Source organism: Marmota marmota, unplaced genomic scaffold (assembly GCF_001458135.2).
Source record: "Marmota marmota marmota unplaced genomic scaffold, marMar, whole genome shotgun sequence".
NCBI classification, from domain to species: Eukaryota; Metazoa; Chordata; class Mammalia; order Rodentia; family Sciuridae; genus Marmota; species Marmota marmota.
In genome coordinates, this window is record NW_025999941.1 from 11214963 (window position 1) to 11238249 (window position 23287).

General features: G+C 45.4%; 1 protein-coding gene across 3 annotated transcripts in view; it reads right to left on the bottom strand.

Annotated features, from left to right (window-relative positions):
* Positions 1-309: 309 nt before the first annotated feature.
* Positions 310-23287, bottom strand: part of Colq (collagen like tail subunit of asymmetric acetylcholinesterase) — a 60658-nt gene continuing 37680 nt past the window's right edge. For all 3 annotated transcript variants that reach the window (XM_015494472.2, XM_048801173.1, XM_048801172.1), the window contains exons 11-17: positions 19586-19666; positions 14196-14301; positions 7845-7984; positions 6361-6480; positions 5842-5962; positions 4426-4528; positions 310-1903 (exon numbers count right to left, since the gene is read on the bottom strand). In XM_015494472.2, the coding sequence (XP_015349958.1) occupies positions 1834-1903; positions 4426-4528; positions 5842-5962; positions 6361-6480; positions 7845-7984; positions 14196-14301; positions 19586-19666 (741 nt within the window). In that variant the 3' untranslated portion in view covers positions 310-1833. The remainder of the gene's footprint in view (positions 1904-4425; positions 4529-5841; positions 5963-6360; positions 6481-7844; positions 7985-14195; positions 14302-19585; positions 19667-23287) is intronic.

Genomic DNA, 23287 nt, shown 5'->3' on the forward strand with positions numbered 1-23287 from the left:
ATTGAAATGCTGGCCTCATCCTCCCAAGGAAGAGTGAGCCATGGTGAGGAATCCGCTTGCTTGCTTTCTTTGCTTTTTCTTTCTTTCTCTCTTTCTTATTATTTTTATTTTTAAAATTATTATTGTTGCTGTTTTGGGCACCGGGGATTGAACCCAGGGGTTCAACCACTGAGCCACATCCCCAGCCCTTTTAATTTTTAATTTGAGACAGGGTCTAAGTTGCTTAGGGCCTCGCTAAGTTGCTGATTCTGGTCTCGAACTTGTGATCCTCCTGTCTCAGCCTCCTGACTTGCTGGGATTACCGACATGTGCCACCACACCCGTCATGCCTTTATTTCTTGATCTCTCATCTGGAAGTCCCAGGATGTCCATGCAAGCAACATTCCCCCTCCTCCCCACCCCCAAGACTTGTCCCAGAGACCCAGGGAACTAGCTGATCAATGCTCCTGCCTTGGAGGACACCATCTTTGGGATAGTGTCACCACAGACCACCCAGATGACCTGCTGGGCCACAGTTTCTGCTTGCTGAATCCTTAAGACTCAGGTTCATTGAAAAGCTTTGTACAAAAGCTCAGGGTGTGGGGTGTGTCCCTCCTTCTGGAAATAAGAGGGGAAATCCTGGTGATGTCTTTCCCTGATAAACCCAAGCCCTCTTCAGGAAATACAGCCATGAGAAGTGGATCACAGACAGGCAGGACTAAGGATTCTATAGAAAAGTGAAGAGTGCAGGCACACAGACAGGAGGACAAGGATGTGCACAATGCAGTTACAAAAGGGGAGTCAAAGGGAACCCCAAGAGTCAGCAGGAAGTGAGGAGATGCACCTCAGGATAGAAACAGTCTGCTGAGAGTGTCCTTGCAATGGGACCCTAGATGGGGAAGGCCAGGACTGTATATGCCTAAGGACACGGAAACACCAACATCTTCCCAGGTGTGTGGAGTTATGGAGTGAGTCTCCTCCATGGAAATGAGGGGCACTCCTTGCAAGACAGAGGTCAAAGTACAGAAAGCCACAAGATCAAGATGGCGGCAGGGATTTTGAAACTCTTAAGAATCCCGCTGTGGGAAACATCAAGAAGAGAGAGGCCACTGCTCTGCTGTTGTTTGCAGGCAAGTGACTCAGCTGAGCCTCCACCCTCTGCTCAGGGGTCATTTCCTGAGTGGGCAGTGCAAAGGTGAGCATGGGTTTTGTGGCATTCTCAGTACTTTTTCACAGTTGGGTCTCTTCCTGGGGGAGCCATTTCCACATGAAGCCGGGTTGTCCTCTGACCAGATGAAGAGTCCCTGGCGGGGTCCAAAGCTGTGAGCCACATTGAGAGAACATGTCCACTTCACTGCTGTGTGGTTCTCAGGCCTTTGAGAGACCTGACAACTGTCTGCCCAGCTAAGAACACCTGTGTGTCTGGAGGTCCAAGAGACCAAGAAGCCTATACACTAGACTTCCCAAATCAGCTCCCAACAAACTAAAACAGCCCTGCAGGTTTACATGAGTCTAACAGTGCTAAGCCAAGTCCACGGCCTGTGCCAACGACAATCCAGAAGAGAAAAGGCTTTTTAGCTGTCTCTTAGGCCAGATGGTAGAGGCAGGGAACAGTTCCCAGGGTGGGCATGTAGAAAGTTTTCTGGTACTTTGGATTAAGACAGGATGCAGTGGTCCTAAATTCTTCCAGTCAGACAGAGTCAAAAACATGTCTTAGCAGCGAGAATTCATCCTTGTTTTTGTCACACAAAAGTTGGTGGACACTGGCCCAGGAGAGCGCAAGGCCAACTTGACAGGGGTTGAGGAAGCTGCTGCCAGTTCTGTGGGCTGCAGCCCACCTGTTCCTCACGCCCCTCATGTGAAGTAGCGGCAGGGTGTGGAGTCGATGTAACAGTACTGGGTGCACCGCAGGTCTCCATATGACCTGAGGAAGGCAAAGACACAGGTCAGGGCAGACACGGGACAGTGGGCAGGCAAGCTCCTGCCCAGCTCTGAGAGCAAAGCTGTGTTCTAGAAGGCTACCTCAAAAAGCAGCTCCTTCGCCACTGTACCAAAGGCCAGGGTTTCTATGAAAATATTTCCATTTTTCTTTGGGTTGCAGGGATTGGAGGAGTTGAGTCGGGTCTCTGGACTTTTTTTTTTTTTTTGCCTTGAGCCTCATCTGAGCGACTAGGGTGGCAGGACAAGCATCCTCAAGTCATGAAGGGGTCCCAGTGCCATTCATGAGGCCCATGGTACTGAAGATACACACGTCCAAAATGCCTGTACTGGCCAGATGTGGCTATTGAGTTCTTAAGAGATGGCTGCTGTGACCAAACTGAATTTAAAACTTAATTTGGTACCAGGGATTGACCCCAGAGGTGCTTAACCATTGAACCACATACCCAGCCCTTTATTTTATTTTATTTTTACTGGGGATTGAATTCAGGGGCACTCGATCGCTGAGCCACATCCCCAGTCCTACTTTGTATTTTGTTTAGAGACAGGGTCTCACTGAGTTGCTTAGCACCTCACTAAGTTGCTGAGGCTGGCTTTGAACTTGAGATCCTCCTGCTTCAGCCTCCCGAACTGCTGGGATTACAGGCGTGCACCATCACACCCGGCCTAATTCTAACTATTTTACCCTTGAATAGCCACATTTTTGAGGGATGCCATATTGGACAGGGCAGTCTATACCTCTGTAAAACCAAGTGATAATCCCAACACATTGTCTTATACATGATACATACATTCAGAACTATCCCTCTGAGGCTTCTAGGGATGAGGGAAATAGCCACAGTACCCTGGGCTCTGCTCCACCTGAACTCCATGTCTGAAAGTCTGCATTTTTTTTTTTTAGTGGAGGAGGGTACCAGGATTGAACCCAGGGGTGCTTAACCACTGAGCCACATCCACAGCCCTTTTTTTCATTTTATTTAGAGACCAGGCCTTGATGAGTTGCTGAGACTGGCTTTGAACTTGAGATCCTCTTGCATCAGCTTTCCCAGCCTCTGGGATTACAGGCGTTGTGCCACCAAGTGCGGCCTTATTGTCTACCCTTAATTGTCTCCACGGAGCCATCAAATAGCTCAGCCCTGCCAATTTTCTGGCAGGTGCCTATTAGAAGCCTTCCTTGTTTCAGGAAGTAGGCATTGTACACAGACACATATTTGTAGTGAGGTCCTGGCCAAGGCTTGCAGGCCGGGGGTGACAATACATGTGTAATTCCCCTGACCTGGTTGACTATGCTGGTATGTGTTTGGAGGGTGGTGTTAAGGAGACCCCCTTGAAAGAGAGAAGAACGGAGGCAATAGAGAGACAGACATGGTGTCTGTTCCCCAGCCCTGCTGAGGGCCTGAGCCCAAACCTATAAGATGAAAAGGACTGGAGGTAAAAGCTGAAGAGATCGGATTCACAAGGGATCTAAGAAATCTAAGGAAAAGTGGATCCACTCTGGAGCACAGGGAAGACCAGAACGTGGATTGGGGGGGAGGGAATGGTCTCTCTATTTTCTCTAGAACATTCTACAGTTCTGGTTCTGCACCAGAAGGCTACATTCTGGACAGGGAATCAGCACCTCACAGGGCCAGTGGCCCTCAGGTGGCTTGGGAGATGTCAATGTAGAGGCCAAGACACTACTGCACTTGTACTGAGCATTGAGAAAAACTGATGGAGAGTCTCAGAAATAACTATCAGGGTCCTTGAAGGGAATATTTTCTTGGAGGTGCCATAAATTAGCAAAATTAGATATCAATGTTGGCCTGATTTCACTTGGGTGCAAAGGCCTGCACCCAAAGGCAGATTATTCCAGGGAATTTTGGTTGTATTGATAAGTAGATACTTGGAAATCCCCTGGCATTTCTACCTTCCATTGGGCTTCCCCCCAAGGCCACTGCCCGCCCAGGAGATGGATGTGGCCATAGTAACCACCAGGGATTACCAGCTGACTTAGGGATTCTCTCTGGACCCAGGATAGAGCTGGTGACTGTGTCTGCCCTGGCTCAGCTTCAGGGCCTGCAGGCTGCTCTGACTGAGAGGAAGTATGGACATTGGGTGCTGATTGCCTGTCTCCCCATTGAACAGAAAGCTCCAGGTGAGTCGGGACCATGTACTGTGTTATTCATCGCCTCACCTCCGTGCCTAGAAAGGACCAGAAACATGAGAGGCACTTAAAAAATATGTGTGCAGGAAAGGTGGGTGAAGGAGGGGAGGTCAAGGCAGGAGGAAGTTTGTCTTAATAGCACATAAAGCCAGGTGCGGTGGTGCACGCCTGTAATCCCAGCAGCTCTGGAGGCTGAGGCAGGAGGATTGCAAATTCAAAGCCAGGCTCAGCAACTTAGTGAGAGACTAAGCAACTGTCTCTAAATAAAATATTAAAAGGGGTTGGGGGATGTAGCTCAGTGGTAAAGTGTCCCTGGGTTCAATTCCCGGTAAAAACAAACAAAACCAGGGTAAAGCCTTCCCTACCCAGGGAGATAGGTCTCGCATGTCAGGTAGCCAAAGTCGGAGCCGTCACAGTCCTCCACGCCCTCGTGCCGGTGACCATCTCCACAGTAGGCCCGGTGACAACCTGAGGGGACACAGGAAGTGTAGCCCTGAGAAAGGGCAGGGTGTGACAGGCTTGCCTCAAAGGTCCCCCCCCCCCAGAGCACTGCAAGGGCTTGAGAACCAATCTGTTCAGAGGCAGAAGGGACTCCAGGCAAAGCCAGCACCCTCGGAGCTGACATCCTGGGGTTGTCAGGGGACAGTGCAGCCACAAGGAGAGACTGGCAGCATCCCCTCCTCTGTACCCGCCCCTCGGTGCACCTTCACCACTCTATGCTGTCGTCCCTCCCCTGAGCTTCCTGAGGGCCAGGACCACAACTTTATATCCTCATGCCCCAGGTCTGTCCCCAAGCAAACCAAGTCACGAAGGGATTCAATGAATGCCTGCCAGACTCTTACTGCATAGGGACAAACCACGAATACCTCGACTCACAGAATCTCTTAAGGTTTGACCCGTCAGCACCTTATGCCCCTCTCAGCAGAGGAAATGAAGTTGACAGCTGCACGTGGCCCATCATCACTGAGTGTGGCCTCCTCTCTGAGCTCAGGAGCAATCCGAACCTGCGTTCAAACTCTGTTCTGCCTTGGAAAACCATGCTAGCTACCTCAACCCTCTTTTGTTGCTTGATTTTAAAAAATAAAGTGAAATAAATAAAAACAAACCCTAGAGTTCCCATGCTCAGGGCCATCCCATAAACCTGACAGTGGCTCTGGATGGCCCAGTTTCCTACTGGAGCTCTGCCCAGGCAAGGGATCCTCTTTTAAATCCATGGCTGACTCCCTAGGACCTCTCACTTCTGCATACAAAGTGAAAGACCACCACCTTTATTTTTATTTTATTTTATTTTATTATTTTTTGGTACCAGGGATTGAACCCAGGGGTGCTTAACCACTGAGCCACATCCCCAGCCCTATTTTGTATTTTACTTAGAGACAGGGTCACACAGAGTTGCTTAATGCCTTGCTTTTGCGGAGGCTGGCTTTGAACTCACAATCCTCCTGCCTCAGACTCCCCAGCTGCTGGGATTACAGACCTGCACCACCACGCCCAGCTGTACCTTTATCTTTTTGTGGTTTTTGCCAAGGAGTAAGATTGGGAGAAAGCCCGGGGCAAGGAAGTCCTCTCTGGGAGCAAGACCTTGATAACACTGAGCTCAGGTAGCGGAAGAATCAACATTTGGCCTGAAATCAGGAGGGAGGTCCCCGAGGCAGTCCATACATACCCTCTCTATCTCTAGAATTGTCCCAAACTGCTGCAGCTAGTATCCAGGGCTGGCCTTGACCCCCACCCCCTGGCTTTCCTGGTCTCAGGTCCTCCTGGGCGGGGCCCCCACTCACTGATGCAGTCGTCACCCATGTCCTGGTTCCCGTCGTCACACTCCTCCCCAGGCTGCAGAACCCCATCCCCACAGGTGCCACGCTGGTCTATAGTGGAATCCACAGGGTAGAAAGGGGTCAGCTGGCCAAAGAAACACACAACATTAACCATGGGGTGGCACACCCAGGCAGCCATTGGGCAGGGAGGTCAGTACACTGGGGACAGATGCTCTGGGTGCAGGGACCATGGCAGGGGCATTCCTTAGCTTCCTCCTGGAGGTGGGGAAGGTCCTCTTCCCGTTGCTTGCCCTGAACTCTGGCAGCTCTAATGAGGTAGCATTCTGGGGGTACAGGGACTGGACAGGGTTGGGGGCTCTTGCCTCAGAGCGGAGCTTTGATGGGGAATGGGAAAACACAGGGATGCTCAGGGAAGGACTGTCGTGGAGACAGACTGCAGGAGCTCTGTCTAGGTCCTTCCTTTAATGGATGTTTTACCTGTCCTGAGTTGGGGGGTGTCCTGAGGGGTCTGCTTTGGGGTACCTGGATGGGAAGCCAGCCAAGGCTGTCCTTGAAGTACAGAGATCTCTGGTCTCTGCGGAAGGCAATGGCGTTCTGAGTGTTCAGCCTCTCGAGTTCCTCCTGGTTGTTGACCACAAAAATCTGCCAGAGAACACACTGGTGAGGATTCCAGGAAACACTTCTCCAGGGGGCCAGGAAGAGCTGGAGGAGCAAACAGAATCTCTGTGCATGGCTGGTTGGCCATGGGAAGGGGGCTGTGCAGCCCGCTGTCGTATTCCTTCTGACTCCGGAGGAATGTCCCATTCCCAATCCAGTTCCTAATGTCTGAGTTTGAAATTAGAATAAATGCCATGATTTAACCTTTTTAGATGTTCCCAAGACTCAGATGAAGAGGTGATGGCCTATATAGTTAAGCAGTTCCACATCTGGAAATGATGCTTAACAAAATGATCATAACCAAAGATGCTCATTGCAGTATTATTTTCATTAGTGAAAAGGTCAGGAGCACCCTATCAGTGGCACTGGTTAAATAAATCACAGCCCAGTGACATGATGGAGGGGTGAGTGCGCATCAATGGATATCCATTCACTTCAAAATGATCCAAGGGGCTGAGTGTGGTGGCGCACGCCTGTAATCCCAGCAGCTCCGGAGGCTGAGGCAGGAGGATGGTGAGTTCAAAGCCAGCCTCAGCAAATTAGTAACGCTCTAAACAACTCAGTGAGACCCTGTCTCTAAATAAAATACAAATAAGGCTGGGGATGGGGCTGAGTGGTTAAGTGCCCCTGGGTTCAATCCCTGGTACAAAAAAAAAAAGTAATTAATAATAAATAATAATAATAATCAACATCATCATCCAAGGGTAGGTATTTGAGAGTAGGTATAAAGAGAAAACAAGGAAATGTGGATGGCCATGAGTTGATCCTTATTTCCTGGGATTTGTTACATTGTTTTTTTCTGCTTTTGTATTTATTTGAAATGTTTTATAAGAATGATATTTATATAGAGTATGAAAATGTGGGACTTCAACTGAGAACTAGAGCAGAACATTTTTGTACAATATAATCTGAACCATATCAAAGCTATTTTGTTTGTTTACTTATTTATTGGTGCTGGGTACTGAACCCAGGGGCACTGAACCACTGAGCCACATCCTCAGCCCTTTTTTATTTTTTTATTTTGAGGCAGGGTCTCACTGAGTGGCATAGGGCCTCACTAGAATGCTGAGGCTGGCTTTGAACTCGCAATCCTCCTGCCTCAGCCTCCTGAGCCACTGTGTCTGGCCTCAAAGCCATTATTTTTTTAAAGCAAAGAAAATACCCCCAAATGGTCCAATAACAAAATGGAAAATACGGTTTTCTTCTTTCGATTTTCTGTTATTTTGTGATTCCCTATGAGTGAGTGCCCAGTGTAATGGGGGAAAAAAAATTTACTAAAAGGATTTTGCAGGCCCTGAGAGGATCAGGTTCTCATGGACAACCTCCCAGACTTTACCCAGAAGCCTTACCACAGGAACTCGCAGGGAGCTGGGCCCATACATGGATTCCCCGTAGGAAGGGTTATTCACATTCACAGAGGGTCCACAAAGACATCTTCCTGGGGGCCCAGGATATCCTCGCTCCCCTTTGGGTCCCATTACAAGTTGTCCTAGGAAGCAATAGATTGTTATGTTACTAGAGCCAAGAAAGAGAAAACTGAACAACCCAGGAAGATATGAGCAACCTAAACAACAGAAAGGAGGTTGAAATCCAAAGCATTTCAGGGTGGGCCTGAGAGAGAAGTTCAAAGGGATGATTTTGATCCAAGATGCAAAGGAGAAAAAAGGGCTGCTGAGAGATATACCTTCTCTCTTATTCCTGTCTTGAAGACAGACAAGATAACTTGAAGCAGCCATATTGCAACCATGAAGTAACAAGGATGAGAAGCCAATATACAGGAAAGACAAGGGGCTCTTGGGATCTAGGGCCCTGACAGTGATACTTAGAGGCTGAACCAAAAGACAGCTACTGTGTAACCAAGGATTTCTTTGTTGGAGAAAAACAGTGAACTATTTGTTTAGACTATTATTTATAGGGAACTTCTTAAAGATGAACATGTTATTTTTTATAGATGGATAACTTTTATTGCTTTTTAATTTTCTTCTTCCAATTTATTTTGGAAGCATTGGAGATTGAACCCAGGGCATCATGCATGCTAGGCAAACACTCTACCACTGAGCTATATCCCCAGTCCTTTGTAATTTTATTTTGAGACAGGGTCTTGCTAAGTTGCCCAGGTTGGCCTTGAACTTGTCATCTTCCTGCTTCAGCCTCCCAAGTAGCTAGGGTTAAAGATGTGCACTACATGTTAATTGTCCTCTTTTATATAAGATGATTACATAGGAATTTCTGAATGTGGGTTTGTTTCCCCTGGAAGAAAATGGAACATTTGTACTGAGAAGTCAGGACATACCCTGAAAAGATTTTTTTTTTTTTTTTTTTTGAGACAGGTTTTAACTATGTTGCCAGGACTGGTCTGGAACTTCTGAACATAAGTGACTCTCCCACCTAGGCCTCCTGCACCTACCACGATGCCTGATTTCATGTTTTTTTTTTTGTTTGTTTTTTTTTTTGTACTGGGGATTGAACCCAGGGGCACTTAACCACTGAGTCACATCCCCAGCTTCTTTTTTATATTTTATATTTATATTTTATTTGGAGGCAGAGTCTCACTGAGTTGCTTATGGCCTTGCTAAATTGTTGAGGCTGGCTTTGAACTTGCAATCCTCCAGCCTCATCCTCCCAAGCTATGGGATTACAGGCGTGCACCACTGTGCCCAACTCACCTTGGTTTTTAAAGACCCTGATGTTCAGGCCACACCCACAGCAGCTCTACAAAGACTTCTAAGAATAGAAATTAACACAAACACAAACACATATATTTTTCAGTACTGGGGGTTGAACACAATGTGCCTCATGGCACTAGGTTCATGCATGCTAAGTAACCACTTTACCACTGAGCCACCCATAATTTTAAAAGCTCTCAAGATGGTTCCAGTGTACACCAGGACCAAGAAACAGCTGGTACAGGGAAACTGTATTTGCACAGGCTATTCACCCCACCCCCAGACCCTCTCCCTCCTCATCCCTCCCTCCCTCTCTGGCCCTAGGTGCTTCCTAACTCCCTTCTGATCTGGGGTCAAACATTATTTCCTCAGGGACAGCTGTCTTGAGTCTTTACATTCTCATGTTCAACTGAGACAATTTCTTTGTTCCTTACATCTATTTTTTGGGGGAGGGGGGTACTGGGGATTGGACCCAGGGGCACTTAACCACTGAGCCACATCCCCAGCCCTTTTTTGTATTTTATTTAGAGACAGGGTCTCACTGACTTGCTTGGAGTCTTGCTGAATTGCTGAGGCTGGCTTTGAACTTGAGATCCTCCTACCTCAGCCTCCGGAGCTGCTGGGATTACAGGTGTGGGCCACCATGCCTGGCTTTCATCTATTCTTCATAACACTTATCACTGGTAATTCTATATATTGTAAGTTTATTAGATCAAACATTATCTTCTCCGCTAGAATGTAAGCCCCACAAGGGCAAGTCTGGTGAGTGTTCTCATCCACCAGGGCTTGACATTTGGTAGGAACGTGGTGCATGTTTGATGATTGAATGAATAGATGCAGCCTCTGGAAAATGCTAGAAGTCATCCTCCAGAAAAGTGCTAGAGCAGGAGGCATCCAACCAAAAGAGAGAAAAGAAAAAACTGTGGGACTGAGAAGAGAATACATATAGGGAACTGGGAGCTTTGGAGAACAGCTTTAGCTGTGTAGCCTCTGGGGCAGCCAGGAACAGGGGAGTCAAGTTCATAGATCCCAGAAGGGCAGGAGACAAAATGAACCCAGGGGACAGGTCTGGTCAGGACCACAAGGAAGCAGTTGCAGCTGGAGAAGGAGACCCCAGGGGAAAGACCCTGACTCCCTGAGCCTTCCTGAGCTTATTGACAGATCTGTCCAAGACTAGAATGCTGACAGCAGGAGGCAAGGAGGCTTCAGCCTAGGAATATTGTGGGTAGTTAAGCACTTGGGGAAAATAAGGTGGGAATGCTTTGTGAGCAGGGATATAAAAGTGGTATTGGAACAACTTTCTAGAAGATTCTGTGACTCTCCCCACCACCCCCACCCCAAGGACTACACCAGAACCATGCCCTCAGAGAGAGTCAGGAATTTGCCAGTTGATTAGTGGTGAGGCTGAGATTTGAACTCATGTTTGACCTAACACTGTGCCATTCGGAAGACAAACTCCAAGAATACTGATGCTTTCAGGAAGCCTGTAATTCCCAGGTACCAAGCTGATTCACTTATACCCTGTCTGGGTGCAGGAAAGACCCAGCCTAATTTGTAATTCGATCATCACAAATTGCATCCGAAGGACACTTTGCCTGTATTCTCTCCCCCTCCCCAACTTCTCTTTCCCTGTAACTTGGGTGATTAAAAAACTCCTACCCTCTCCAACCCTGCCCCCTCCCCCGACCCTGCTCCCGTGTGCTGGCACCTCCCCACAGGACAGGACGTGGCAGGGAGCCTGCTGCCACTACTGCAGTTTCCCTGCCGGTTTCCTCCCAGCTGTTGGAGGACATCTGTTACTCCTGCCTGTTTCCTGCCAGGCTGAACCGAAGGGCACAGTGACCCGAACTACCCCACGTTGGCTTCCTCACCATGCCCTGCAGCCGCTGGGCCCGGCTTTCATCTTTGCCCCCAAGAGTCTTCCACTTCTGTTGGCTGCTGTGGTGGCAGCAGGTGACAAGAAAGGGAAAGGCAGGGGAATCAGCAGGATAATCTCCAGCGGCTGCATGGGGGTCCCAGGAGCCACCGAATGATTGTGAACAAGGGTGGCCACTTGGCAACTCTGTGATTTTGTGGAAGTCACTTCTCTCTTCTTGTGGAAGTCACTTCTCCCTTTCTCTCAGAAAGGGAGACCTGGACTAGCTAGATCATTCATCATGTGGTCTGGAGCCCAAGGATATGTCAAGATGGAGCAGAGTTTCAGAATCTTGGGTGGAGGTAACTACCCCCTGCCCCCCCCTGCCAGAGCAGGTCCAAACAAACAAACAAACAAACAAAAATATATATATATATTTAGTACCAGGGCCCTTAACTGCTAAGCCACTTCCCCAGCCCGTTTTATTTATTTATTTTTATTTTGAGATAGGGTCTCACTAAGTTGCCAAGACTGGCTTTGAGCTTGTGATCCTCCTGCCTCAGCCTCCTGAGCTTCTGGGATTACAGGTGTGCTCCATTACACCAAGTCCAAATCTACTTCTATCAGACTCTCAAAAATACTCTTAGGAATTACTAGGAGGTCCTGTTCCAACTCTGGATGATTATCCAATTGGTCTCAGGCATAAGGATCTCTCTTCTAAATTCCTCCCCCCTCTTCTCTCCCCACCTGCCCCCTACAGACTTTTACAAAGAGCAGGATTATTGTCCCACTTTGACTTTTTCAACTCCCTCTGGGAGGCTCCTCAGTAAGAAAGTAACTCAATGGAAGGAAGGCACAGGGAGGGAATGTCCATTCAGAGAGATGGCCCACATCCTGCTTGGCTACTGGCTGTCACCATTAAGCCCTGTCCAGATGGCCAGGTGTAATGGTGGGCCGCCCGCCATCCATCCCAACTACCAGGTGCCCTGGGGGGTTGTGAAAGCGACTCAGCCATAGGCTCTGCCCTCAGGAAACTTGTCCTCTGGCTTGAAGAAAGAATACTTTTGCAAAAAAAAAAAAAAATGCAAGCAATAGAAGAGCCATAACAGCAAGGCAATGTATCAGCTATACTGTCGGGGCCAAGGAAGACATATTGAAAAGAGGGCTTTGAAGGAAGCAGAGAATTTTGCTGGATGGGCAGAGGGTGCGGGAGTGCATGTCAGGCCATGTGGGCCCAGAGGGACTATAAGAATATGCTCCAGCACTACTGAGAACTGAGGAACTGCTGACAGTCGTCATCTGGTCCCATTGGTGTCCGTGTCCCCCGCTCTCACCACAAGAGGAAAATGGAATTCAAGTCGTACGAGGGCTGCCATTTATAAAGGCAGAAAAACACAGCGAGAGCATCAAGGTCTCAGTTTTCCAAGGAAATCCCAAATGCATCTCAGCCTCGTGCCCCCAGGATCCTCAGTTTTGTGAGTATTTAAGCTCTCCAGGGTCCAAGAGAGTTCCTTTCATAAGGCAAAAGCAGGCCTCAGGTTGTCCTCTGGGATTGGCAGCTCATGGCCATGGACTCCCGGGGAACACTATACCAGAACTAAAGAGGATAAGGACTAGTCGAAAAGACCCCTATCCAGGTCACCCAGCCAACTCGCAGACACAGACTGTAGCATATGGACACATGGCCTGGGCTGCATCTCAAATTTAATTCCCTTAAAAACACAGAAACAGGTGGAGAGACGAAGAGAGGGATTTCCCTAGACATGGGGGTGATGGGGACCCCTGTATCCTGGGGAAGAGAAGAGGTCTCAGAAAGAGTGCTTGTGAGTGTACCTTGGGAAGTAGGGATTCCCAGTCTTGGAAATGTTCTGACACCCAAGCATGGCATGAGGGCAGCATGAGGTCACCAGGTATCTATGGACAATATAGGTGTGGACAACAGGTATTTCAGAGGCCAAGGGTTGATCAAAGGCTTAAGGAATCTTCCCTGATATTTTTCGGCCATAATTCACCAGTATCTTTGCCCAACCTGGTTGTGGCAGTTGGGAGAAGTGGAGAGAACCCCTACAGTGCCTGAAACTGAATTGTTCTGGTACCCTGACAGGTGGGGATCTCAGAGTCAACTTTCATTTGGTTTAAGGATCTAACAAAATATGACATTTCTCTCCCATCCCATGATGTGGCTGCAAATGTGTTCACGTGAACACTAGGGGAGTGCACGGTGGAATTCTAAAATGTCTTCTTCTTCTTTTTTTTTTAATGTTGGAATAAAAATTGTTTCGATGCATTTTGTGTAAATGAAGACAAAACCCTGGCAGAGTCAGGAGTCATCTGGGACCTAGAGATGCTGTCTTTGTATGGATGATGGGTTTTGAGAGATCTTACTTTGAGCTGAGAGGGGAATAGCATAAAGGTCTTAGCTAAACAAATCAAACAAGGCAAAACAAGGTAGCAGTGTACCAATGCCCTCTTCAATAATACACTTTTAAAAAATTTCTTTTTATTAATCCCATCTCATCTCCAAAGCAAATAAATAAGGCCTCTCTCATAACCCTGTGTAAGATAGGAAAGTGCAAAATGCCACCTCTGCTTCCGTGTTTAAGAGAATATTTTGGAGCCACAGAACATATTTTTCTAGGAAAAGGTGTCAGTTGATGAAATATGTACCTTTTTCACTGGCGGTATAAATGACATCACTCATGTAATGTTTCCCCCTCTGTCTTTTCTCTGTTTGTTTTCCAAAATACTAAAATAAAGCCAGAATGCCATTTATGACTCTTTTTTTGGTGGGGGGTATTGGGGATTAAACCCAGAGGCACTTAACCAGTGAGCCACATCCCCAGACCTTTTTTGTATTTTATTTAGAGACACGGTCTCATTGAGTTGCTTAGGGCCTCACTAAGTTACTGAGGCTGGCTTTGAACTCATGATCCTCCTTCTCAGTCTCCTGAGCCACTGAGATTACAGGTGAGTGCCACCATACCTGGCTGGCATTTATGAGTCTTGGTGTAAATTCAGAATAAGCTAAGGTGTGGAAAAATGATAAATATATTAAAGCACCTCTAGCCGTTTCTAATTGAAAATGGAAGAAGAGCTCTGTGAGCATTGCTTTGTCCCTTCTCTGGGAGGCTGGCCAGAAGTGCCACCCTGTAGATCAAGCCCAGCAATGTAACTCTTACCTGCAGATGGGGGGCCTGGGGGCCCCGGGGGGCCTGGACGACCAGGTTGACCAGAAGGCCCAGGCTTGCCAGGTGGGCCCATAACTCCACTATCTCCCTTCTGTCCCTGACAGAGAGAAAGGCACAGCCTGTTAGGATACATGGCAAGGCAAATTTCCTTCCCCATTTGTCTCTAAATCAGGGACCACCTAGCACTTAGGAGCAAGAGCTCAGGGTAGGACGCAAGCCCAGAAGTCTTGGACCACCAAGCTCCTAGAAGACTCAGGGCAAGTGACATTTGAGATATAGTGATAGTTGCAAGATTATAGGCCTTGGTTCTTGCTCTGTCCCAGAAACATGGCACATGGCATCTGAACAGAACCAACCCGACCCAACCCCTGGGATGGATTAGGAAACAGAAGCTCAGAAAAGAGCAGGGATTTATGCAACTCCCCTGATATCAAGTTAGGCCTGGAATCCAGGCTTTCTGCTTGCTTCTCAAGACCGTTTGTTTATTTCCCTGGCTTCCTGTGGCTCTCTGGATAAAGATCCAGCTCCTTCCTTTGGCTTAGGAAACTGGGCATGGCCAGGCTTGCTAGTCTTGTTCCATTTTTCTTTTCTTGTTTGGTCTTCAAGAGCACTATGACTCTTATTTCCCCTTCTCAAAACTCTTCTCTCTGCCCAGACTCCTCTTCTGCCCCCTCTGCCTTCAGCTCTCAGCTCAAACGTCACAGCAAACCTATCCCTGACTTCTCAGGGGGACTCGGATCTCCCTGGCACAGGTTCTCCTGACGTGGCCTCTCTCCTTCGTGGCAATCATCCCAGATCCCTGTGTACATATTATTTGGGTGGTTATTTCATCCATGTGTCCTCATGAGGCTTGACCTCCTTGTGGGTTGGCATCTAGTGCTCACCTCCCCTCCCCAGACCAGATGAGGGAGGAGAAAGAAGCCGACAACACAAACAGGAGAGATATCTTGCTCTATAAAGCTAGAATTTTCACCTTGACCTTGGGACCCTGGGTAGCTCATATGGTTTTGTGCCTCAGTTTTGTGTTCTGTAAAGTAGGGTCAGTGACTATCCATCCACACAGGTGTTTTTGTTTTGTTTTGTTTTGTTTTGTTTTTTGGCTAACAAAGATCTCAAAGGTGAAAATTGTGGTTGGCACATAATGAAGGGCTATATAGAGCCACATGATTATCCCAGCAATTGGCCTGGTTTCATCACATAGTAAAAGAAATCCTGATTTCTTTCTCTTTTTTCTTCTTCTTCTTAAACATTTTGCTTTTTGTTTTGTTTTGGTTTTTGGTGCTGGGGATTGAGCTCAGGGGGCACTCTACCATGGAGCTACACCCCCATCCCTTTCTATTGCTTGTTTTGAGACAGGATTTTGCTATGTCACCCAAGCTGGCCTGAAATTTGCAATCCTCCAGCTGGGATTACAGGCGTGCATCAACATGCCTGCCCTGATTTTCTTAAAGAAAGACATAACCCAAAGCTACAGCTATTCCTCTAGGAGTGGAGTATGCTCTTTGCTGCTTATTCTGGGAGTTTCAAGAGCAAAGATCAGGCTCTCAGTTCTCTTAGAACTGAGGGGATTCTTAGAACTGACCCCCCTTTCCCCAAGAACTGGTGTATGCTATAGGCTCTTTGTGTGAGCAGTTTGCTAACTACCCTTGCACGAGGCCTTATGGGGACAGTGATTGTCACCTGACATCTTTGGCCTGGCTCTCCCTACTATACTTGTGCCTTGGCAAGCTTGCCCACCTGATGTAACACAATCTTCTCCAAGTCTGAGAAACACACATACCGGGGACTCCTTTCCAATCACAAGGTGACACATGACCTGCTGCCTTGTTGACTTGTCCTTGGGGGCCCTGTCACTAATGCCTGGTGAGTTCTTACACTCTTAAGATGGGACCCATGAGGTCAGTTTGTTTCCGAATCCACGCTCTTGGAGGGCATTCTGAAGGTGCGGGCCAAGCTGAAGCATTCCAAACAGTAAGCAAGACGGGGCCGAGAATGGCAAAGGAAGTCACACTGGCTTAATATAGCCACAGTTAAGGCTTGTTTTTCTAACAGCCAGGTCAGCTGGCTCTGAGCACAGGAAGTACACAGCTTGAAGGAGCTGGAGGTGCTCCTGATTCTGACAGCAGCCGTAAAGGAGTCTTTGACGCAGAATGAGCCACGTTTCTATCAGTAGGACTCACGGAGCCAAGCTTTCCAGGAAAAGCTTTCTTAATTCCTTATTTGCTACAAAGCTGGGAGATCTCTCTCTCAAGGAAGTTGTTGTGTCTCCTTCACTGAAGGTTTTTATGATAAAGTCAGCTGCTGCTTTCTTGAACCTGCCCATAGGCAAGTCCTGGAGTAGGAAGGGGATAGGGAGAAGATGCATGGGGAAAAGCCTGTGGACCTACTCTAAGTTCTAATCCTGGTTTTGCATTTAATTGACTCTGTCATTGAGGGGTCTTGGGCAAGCAATGCCACCTCCCTGTCCCTCAGTTTCCTTGAAGAGATTTGGGTTAAATGGTCTCTCAAATCCTTCTGATTTGGAAATTCCAGTCTGAAATCCCCTCTGGATTTTTGGTTCCTGGTTTTGGATGGATTACAACAACCTCCAGAAGCTCTTACCCCGGCTGGCCCAATAAACACTAGACACAGGTCTCTACGCTAGGAAGTGAATTTGTGACAAAAACAACATCCCCTGGCAAGGTACCAAGGCTCACCACTCAAGTGTCAGCTCACTGAACAACACCAAGGGCTTGGAGCACTCTCAGGGTGTTGATAGCATCTTCTAGAAAGGATGAGCTCACTCCCTAGCTTCTCTGAGCTCCCAGATGTGGTTTTGGGTTGGCTCTTACTAGTGATCCAATGGAATCAATGTCAGCAGGGTCAGGAAATAATCTTTCTGGCTTTGACTCTCCCAGGAAAAGTTGAACACTGTCCAAGAAAAGTATTCGAGGACAGAAGTCTGGAACCCCAACATAAAATACTTTGGATGGGAATCATTAGTATGGAAGAAAGTGATGAAATATTTCTCCCCTATTTTCTTCTTCTTTTTCAGAGTCTAGATTTAAGAAAAGTAGTGTCTGTGGTGTCACGGTGAAGCCATGGCCATGCCAGTCATCATAAAACTTTGAAAATGAGACTTGGCTGTTGTCACTTCAAAAAATTATATTATGTAGTTTGCATTATTCCGATGGGAACTTCTGTCACTTCTAAATTTACCTGGAGAAGACTGTGATTATCTTCATATAGTGTTACTGACTCTGAACCCTAGCTGCACATTAGAAACTAAACTGAATTGAAGAATGGGCAGCTTAAACAAAACTAAACTAAAATCAGGCTGGTGGCCTAGTCCAGTTTGATTGCATCAGTCTGGGAAATAAGGCCTAGGTATGGAGAACCATGAGAGGCAAATCTGAAGTACACCACTGTACCTGGTTGGGAATCTGTATTCAATAGCTCCTCCACCTCAGGTGATTCTTTTTTTTTTCTGTACTGGGGATTAAACTCAGGGGCACTCGACCACTGAGCCCCATCCCCAGCCCTATTTTGTATTTTATTTAGAGACAGGGTCTCACTGAGTTGCTTAGCGCCTCCCTAAGTTGCTGAGGCTGGCTTTGAACTCTTGATCCTTCTGCTTCAGTCTCTTAGCTGTTGGGATTATTAGCTGTGCGCCATCATACCCAGCTCAGGTGGTTCTGATTTAAACTACAGTTTGTTTGAGGACCACAGATCTAGCCTAAGGAAATAATTAGGAGAATGGAAAAAGCGTTGAATCTAAAGATGTTCACCTTTCAGGACTCTTTCTCATCTGGCTAGGTCTCTCTTGTCATGCTCACTCATGTACCAACATATGATAAGGATATTAAAACATGTTTTAAGGGGCTGGGTTTGTGGCTCAGTGATAGAGCGCTCACCTAGCACATGTGAGGCCCTGGGTTTGATCCTCAGCACCACATAAAAATATAAATAAAGAAAGAAAGATATTGTGTCCAACTAAAAAAAATTAAATATTTAAAAAAATGTTTTAAAACATTAATTGATATCTACAGGGGCAAGAAAAACTACATATTGTGATTTTAAGTTAAAAATTAAGAACAAAATAACTACACATTGCATATGTAAGAAACAAACAACCTGAAACTATAAAAAGAAATAATTCTGGAAGGAAATATTTGAAAATCACACCATCACCACCAACCATGTATATGCTTGAGTATTGGGTCTTTGGATTATTTTCATCTTATTTTTCTGAATTTTCTAAGTTTTTGTGATGACTACATGTTATATTTATAATGAGAAGGAAGGAAAAACTCAACAAACTGAATGGATTCTAAATGTATCTCTACAAAGAAACAATTAATATTTGAGGTGATGGATATGATTTGATCATTCTGCAATACACACACACACACACACACACACACAGTGTGCTCCATACAGAACTGTGTGTATATAATTACTTATTAATTAAAACTAAAGTAAAACAAATACTTTACTAATGTTCAAAATGATGTTTTCTTTGAACATATTCACAATCCTTGACTTTAAAGAGCAAGTCGTGCAAGTATATACATTCATATATCTATTTTAAAATTAAGATTATTTAAATAAAATTGAATTTAAGAAGTCTTTCTGAAATTAAAAAGAGCCAGGGCTGAGGATATAGCTCAGTTAATAGAGTGCTTGCCTCACATGTACAAGGTCCTGGGTTCAATCCCCAGCACCACAAAATAAATAAATAAATAAATCGCCTTGAAATTAAAAAGAGCCAACAAAATGAAAATTAAAAAAGTAATGGTGTGCCCTTCTCAAGAGTGCTGTCCAGAAGTTTTTCTGAGGACCTCAGTATAGCTCTAGAGCCAGCCAGTGAAAATGTACCCTACTCTTTCCTTTTCCTGTCACATCACCTGGCTTAATGTAGGAGCTTGCTGACCTAGGAAATGAACTATTTCCCTAAACCCTTACAAACACAGTTAAAAAGATTGCTTACAAATTGGGGGCCATGTAGGGAAAAATCGACCTGTCCTTAAGACCCGGAGGACCTTTCAATGGTGGGGAAATATGTGGGCTGTTACAGATTTTCTGGGTAAAACACCCTATCTTTCATTCTGAGTTGCTTTGGTCTAGATGGACTTGCTCCCATGAACTGAAGACCCGTTCTTGCTTCTGGTCTTGAGAACAGCAACCATGGCACAGCCTATTCTGTCTACCTGGACCTGTGGCTAGCCGGAAAAGCCAGAAGTATCTGGAAATGGTGCTGCTTCTGCCCACCACCCCAGAGGAGCCTGGAGACTGGGGCTATGGGTTAGCTCTGACTGACACGACCCACCTGCCTCTCCACACAGCGAGGGTCAGGAAGTGCTGACCTTAGTTAGGGGGGTGGCAAACCCTGAGATCCTTACCTGCTTGCCACGTTTCCCTGGTCTTCCTGTGGGTCCTCGGTGTCCTGCTATCCCAGGTTCACCCTTTGGACCCATTTCACCCTGGAAAGAGGAAAGAGAAGTGAAAGAGAAATTGGGGCATGTGGAGTGGGCATATCTAGACAGGTCTGTCCATATCTGGACTGGCCATGAGGGAAGTCTCTAGATCATTCCAAGTCTTTTCCAGATGGGCTGCCCTGGGAGCCTGGGAGAGTGATGAGGTTGTGTAAAAGGCTGACACATCTTTCAAAGAATAAGACGGGAAGAAGCTAGCCCTGAGTAGGTTGAGAAGCTAATCCTAATCCTGTATGGATTACTTAATTTCTGGGAGAGATGGCTGTAGGCCCAAAGACATTTTGGTGCCCCCCCCAAAAAAAAGGGGAGTGGTGGTGGGGGGTGGAAACCACATCCAGAATACCCAAAGTGGGAGGGTTCTGCATTCCAGTCACTTGTGCACCTGATGCTACAAACTGTCCTGGAGAAAAGGATTTCACTTTTAGTTAAAATTTTATATTGTGCTTTGTGATGTTTGCTTTTAACCACAAAGTCAAATCTGTGGGCCTTCCTTTCTTCCTTCTTACCAGGGATTGAACTCAGGGGCACTTGATCACTAAGCCACATCCCCAGCCCTTGTTTGCATTTTATTTAGAGACAGAGTCTCACTGAGATGCTTAGGACCTCCCTAAGTTGCTGAGCCTGGCTTTCAACTTGCGATCCTCCTGCCTCAGCCTCCTGAGCTGCTGGGATTGTAGGCATGCACCACCACGCCCGGCCTGTGGGCTTTTTTAATGATTAATTGGACACCATTTGCCAGCTATCACGTTTGGGAAGTTTCTGCCCATCTGATGCCTTTATTGAAAATTATAGAGTTCCCCACTCTTCAATAAGCATTGCTTTGAGTTCATGCTCACTTCCATTTGATTTAAATGAAGACTCTTTTTTGGAGGGAGGGTGTTTCCAATGTATGGTCAAATATTCAACATAATTATTATAAAAGGCCTGGAAAACAGTGTACACAACATTTCTAATTGAAAATAACGTATACTTAACAATCAGAACCAAATGCACCCATCCCAGAATTTCACAGGATAAGGCCAATCTTTTGCAAGGTCCATTTCTTTCTTCATCTTAGTTTCTTTCCCTCTTCTCTATGTTCTCCTAGGATCCCAGTCCCACTTCACTATTTTTGGGGGTCATGAACTCACAGGACACATCATTCCTACCTCCAGTTACCCTCCTACAATGAGCCACCAAGTAGCCATCACCACCATGAGAGTTTCTTTAGCAGCCAGGGACTCAGAGAAAATAGAAACCCAGGCTCCTTTGCAGGAGGTGGTCAGGAGAGGTACAACACAATGGAAAATTCCAGAAGAGGATAATATAATATGGTGAGGATCAAGAATAAGCCTCTGAATGATCTGTCAACTCAACCAACACAAAGAATTTGTCCCTTCTTGAGACACCAATGTCTTGTATCACCAAAAATTTTCTTGAAGTCTATGCATCCTCACCTACATGTGGCATCCTTGAGCATTCTCTGCAGAGTGTGTTAGGGGATAGGATGGATTCTATATGGTTGTGGAAACGTTTGTGCCGTTTTCCCTTGGCTGGCCAGAGAAGGACAGGGGAGGTCTTATTTGACTAGGAGAAAACAGCAGCATAAACAATATAAATTTTTTAAAGAGACTGTCAGAAGGCAGTGGGGCCCTTCTCTTTATCAACTGAAAGCAGCCAATAATTTTTTGATCTAATTTCTCTCCTAAAACCTAATTATGGTTACCTTATCAGCTCTGTCTTAAAACAGCCTACCACAAAGGAGGGAAGACAATTCTTTTCAACGCCAGGTCTAGTAAATGGCGCAGAGACTGGAGAAGCTGTCATGCTTAATTTTACAGTAATTTATGACTCTTTGATTTTCGTTGTTACACGGAATGAATACCTAACCTAAATCTTTTAAAATAAAATTAATTTTTTTTCTTTTTAATGTTTCTTTTAATTTGCTTATAAAATTACAATTTTAAAAATGTAACACCCCATTTAGGGTAGCAGAAACAGAGTTTCTGACAAATTCAGGTGGCGATATAATCATAGTAAATTAATGCATGATGACTGAAAATATGGAAACATGCTCTATTGGTTGGATACTGTCAGATAAAAATTACTTAGGTATGGAAAATGATATTTTAAGGTAAACTTAAAATGTTAAAAATACTAAGTGTCCATTTGCATGTTTGGAGAATTTCGAGCTCTGAGACTTAACAGTTTCCAAATGGAAAAACTGTGGGCAAAGGGGAGGGAGGGATGGGGAGGGGGAATGGGGACAGGAAAGATGGTGGAATGAGATGGACATCATTACCCTAGGTACATGTATGACTGCACGTATGGTGCAACACTACATCTTGTATAACCAGAAATAAAACGTTGTGCTGCAATTGTGTACAATGAATCAAAGTGCATTCTGCTGTCATATATACCTACATCTCAAAGCCCTAGAAAAAGAAGAACAAATAAACATCAAAAGCAGTAGAAGACAGGAAATAACTAAAATCAGAACTGAAATTAATGAAATTGAAACAAAAGAAACAGTTGAAAAAATTGACAAAACAAAAAGTTGGTTCTTTGAAAAAAATAAATAAAGTAGATAAACCCCTGGCCATGATAATGACAAGAAAAAGAAACTGAAATTACTAAAATACAAGATGAAGAAGGAAATATCACAACGGACACATATGAGATATAGAAGATAATTAGAAAGTATTTTGAAAATTTATACTCTAATAAAATAGAAAATATCAAAGACATTGACAAGTTTCTAGAAACATATGATCTACCCAAACTGAATGAGGAGATCATACACAATTTAAATAGATCAATTTCAAGTAATAAAATAGAATAGAATGCCATCAAAAGTCTACCAACCAAGAAAAGCCCAGGACCAGATGGATTCTTAGCCAAGTTCTATAAGACTTTCAAAGAAGAATTAACACCAACACTCCTCAAAGTATTCCATGAAATAGAAAATGAGGGAACCTTTCCAAACTCATTCTATGAGGTTAATATCATCCTGACATCAAAACCAGACAAAGACACATCAAGGAAAGAAAACTTCAGACCAATATCCCTGACGAACATAGATGCAAAAATTCTCAATAAAATTCTGGCAAATTGCATAAAAAATATATTTGAAAGATAGTGCATCATGATCAAGTGGGATTCATCCCAGGGATGCAGGGTTGGTTCAACATATGGAAATCAATAAATATAATTCATCATATTAACAGACTTAAAAACAAGAATCATATGATCATCTCAATAGATGCAGAAAAACGCGGAAAAAGTATTTGACAAAATACAGCACACCTTCATGTTCAAAACACTGGAAAAATTAGGGATAGTAGGAACATACTTTAACATTGTAAAAGCTATATATGTTAAACCCAAGGCCAGCATCATTCTAAATGGAGAAAAATTGAAAGCATTCCCTCTAAAAACTGCAACAAGACAAAGATGTCCTCTTTCACCACGTCTATTCAACATCATCCTTGAAACTCTAGCCAGAGCAATTATACAAAACAAGAAATTAAAGGGATACAAATAGGTAAAAAAAAGAACTCAAACTATCACTATTTGCTGATGACATGATTCTATAGCTAGAAGATCCAAAAAGTTCCACCAGAAAACTTC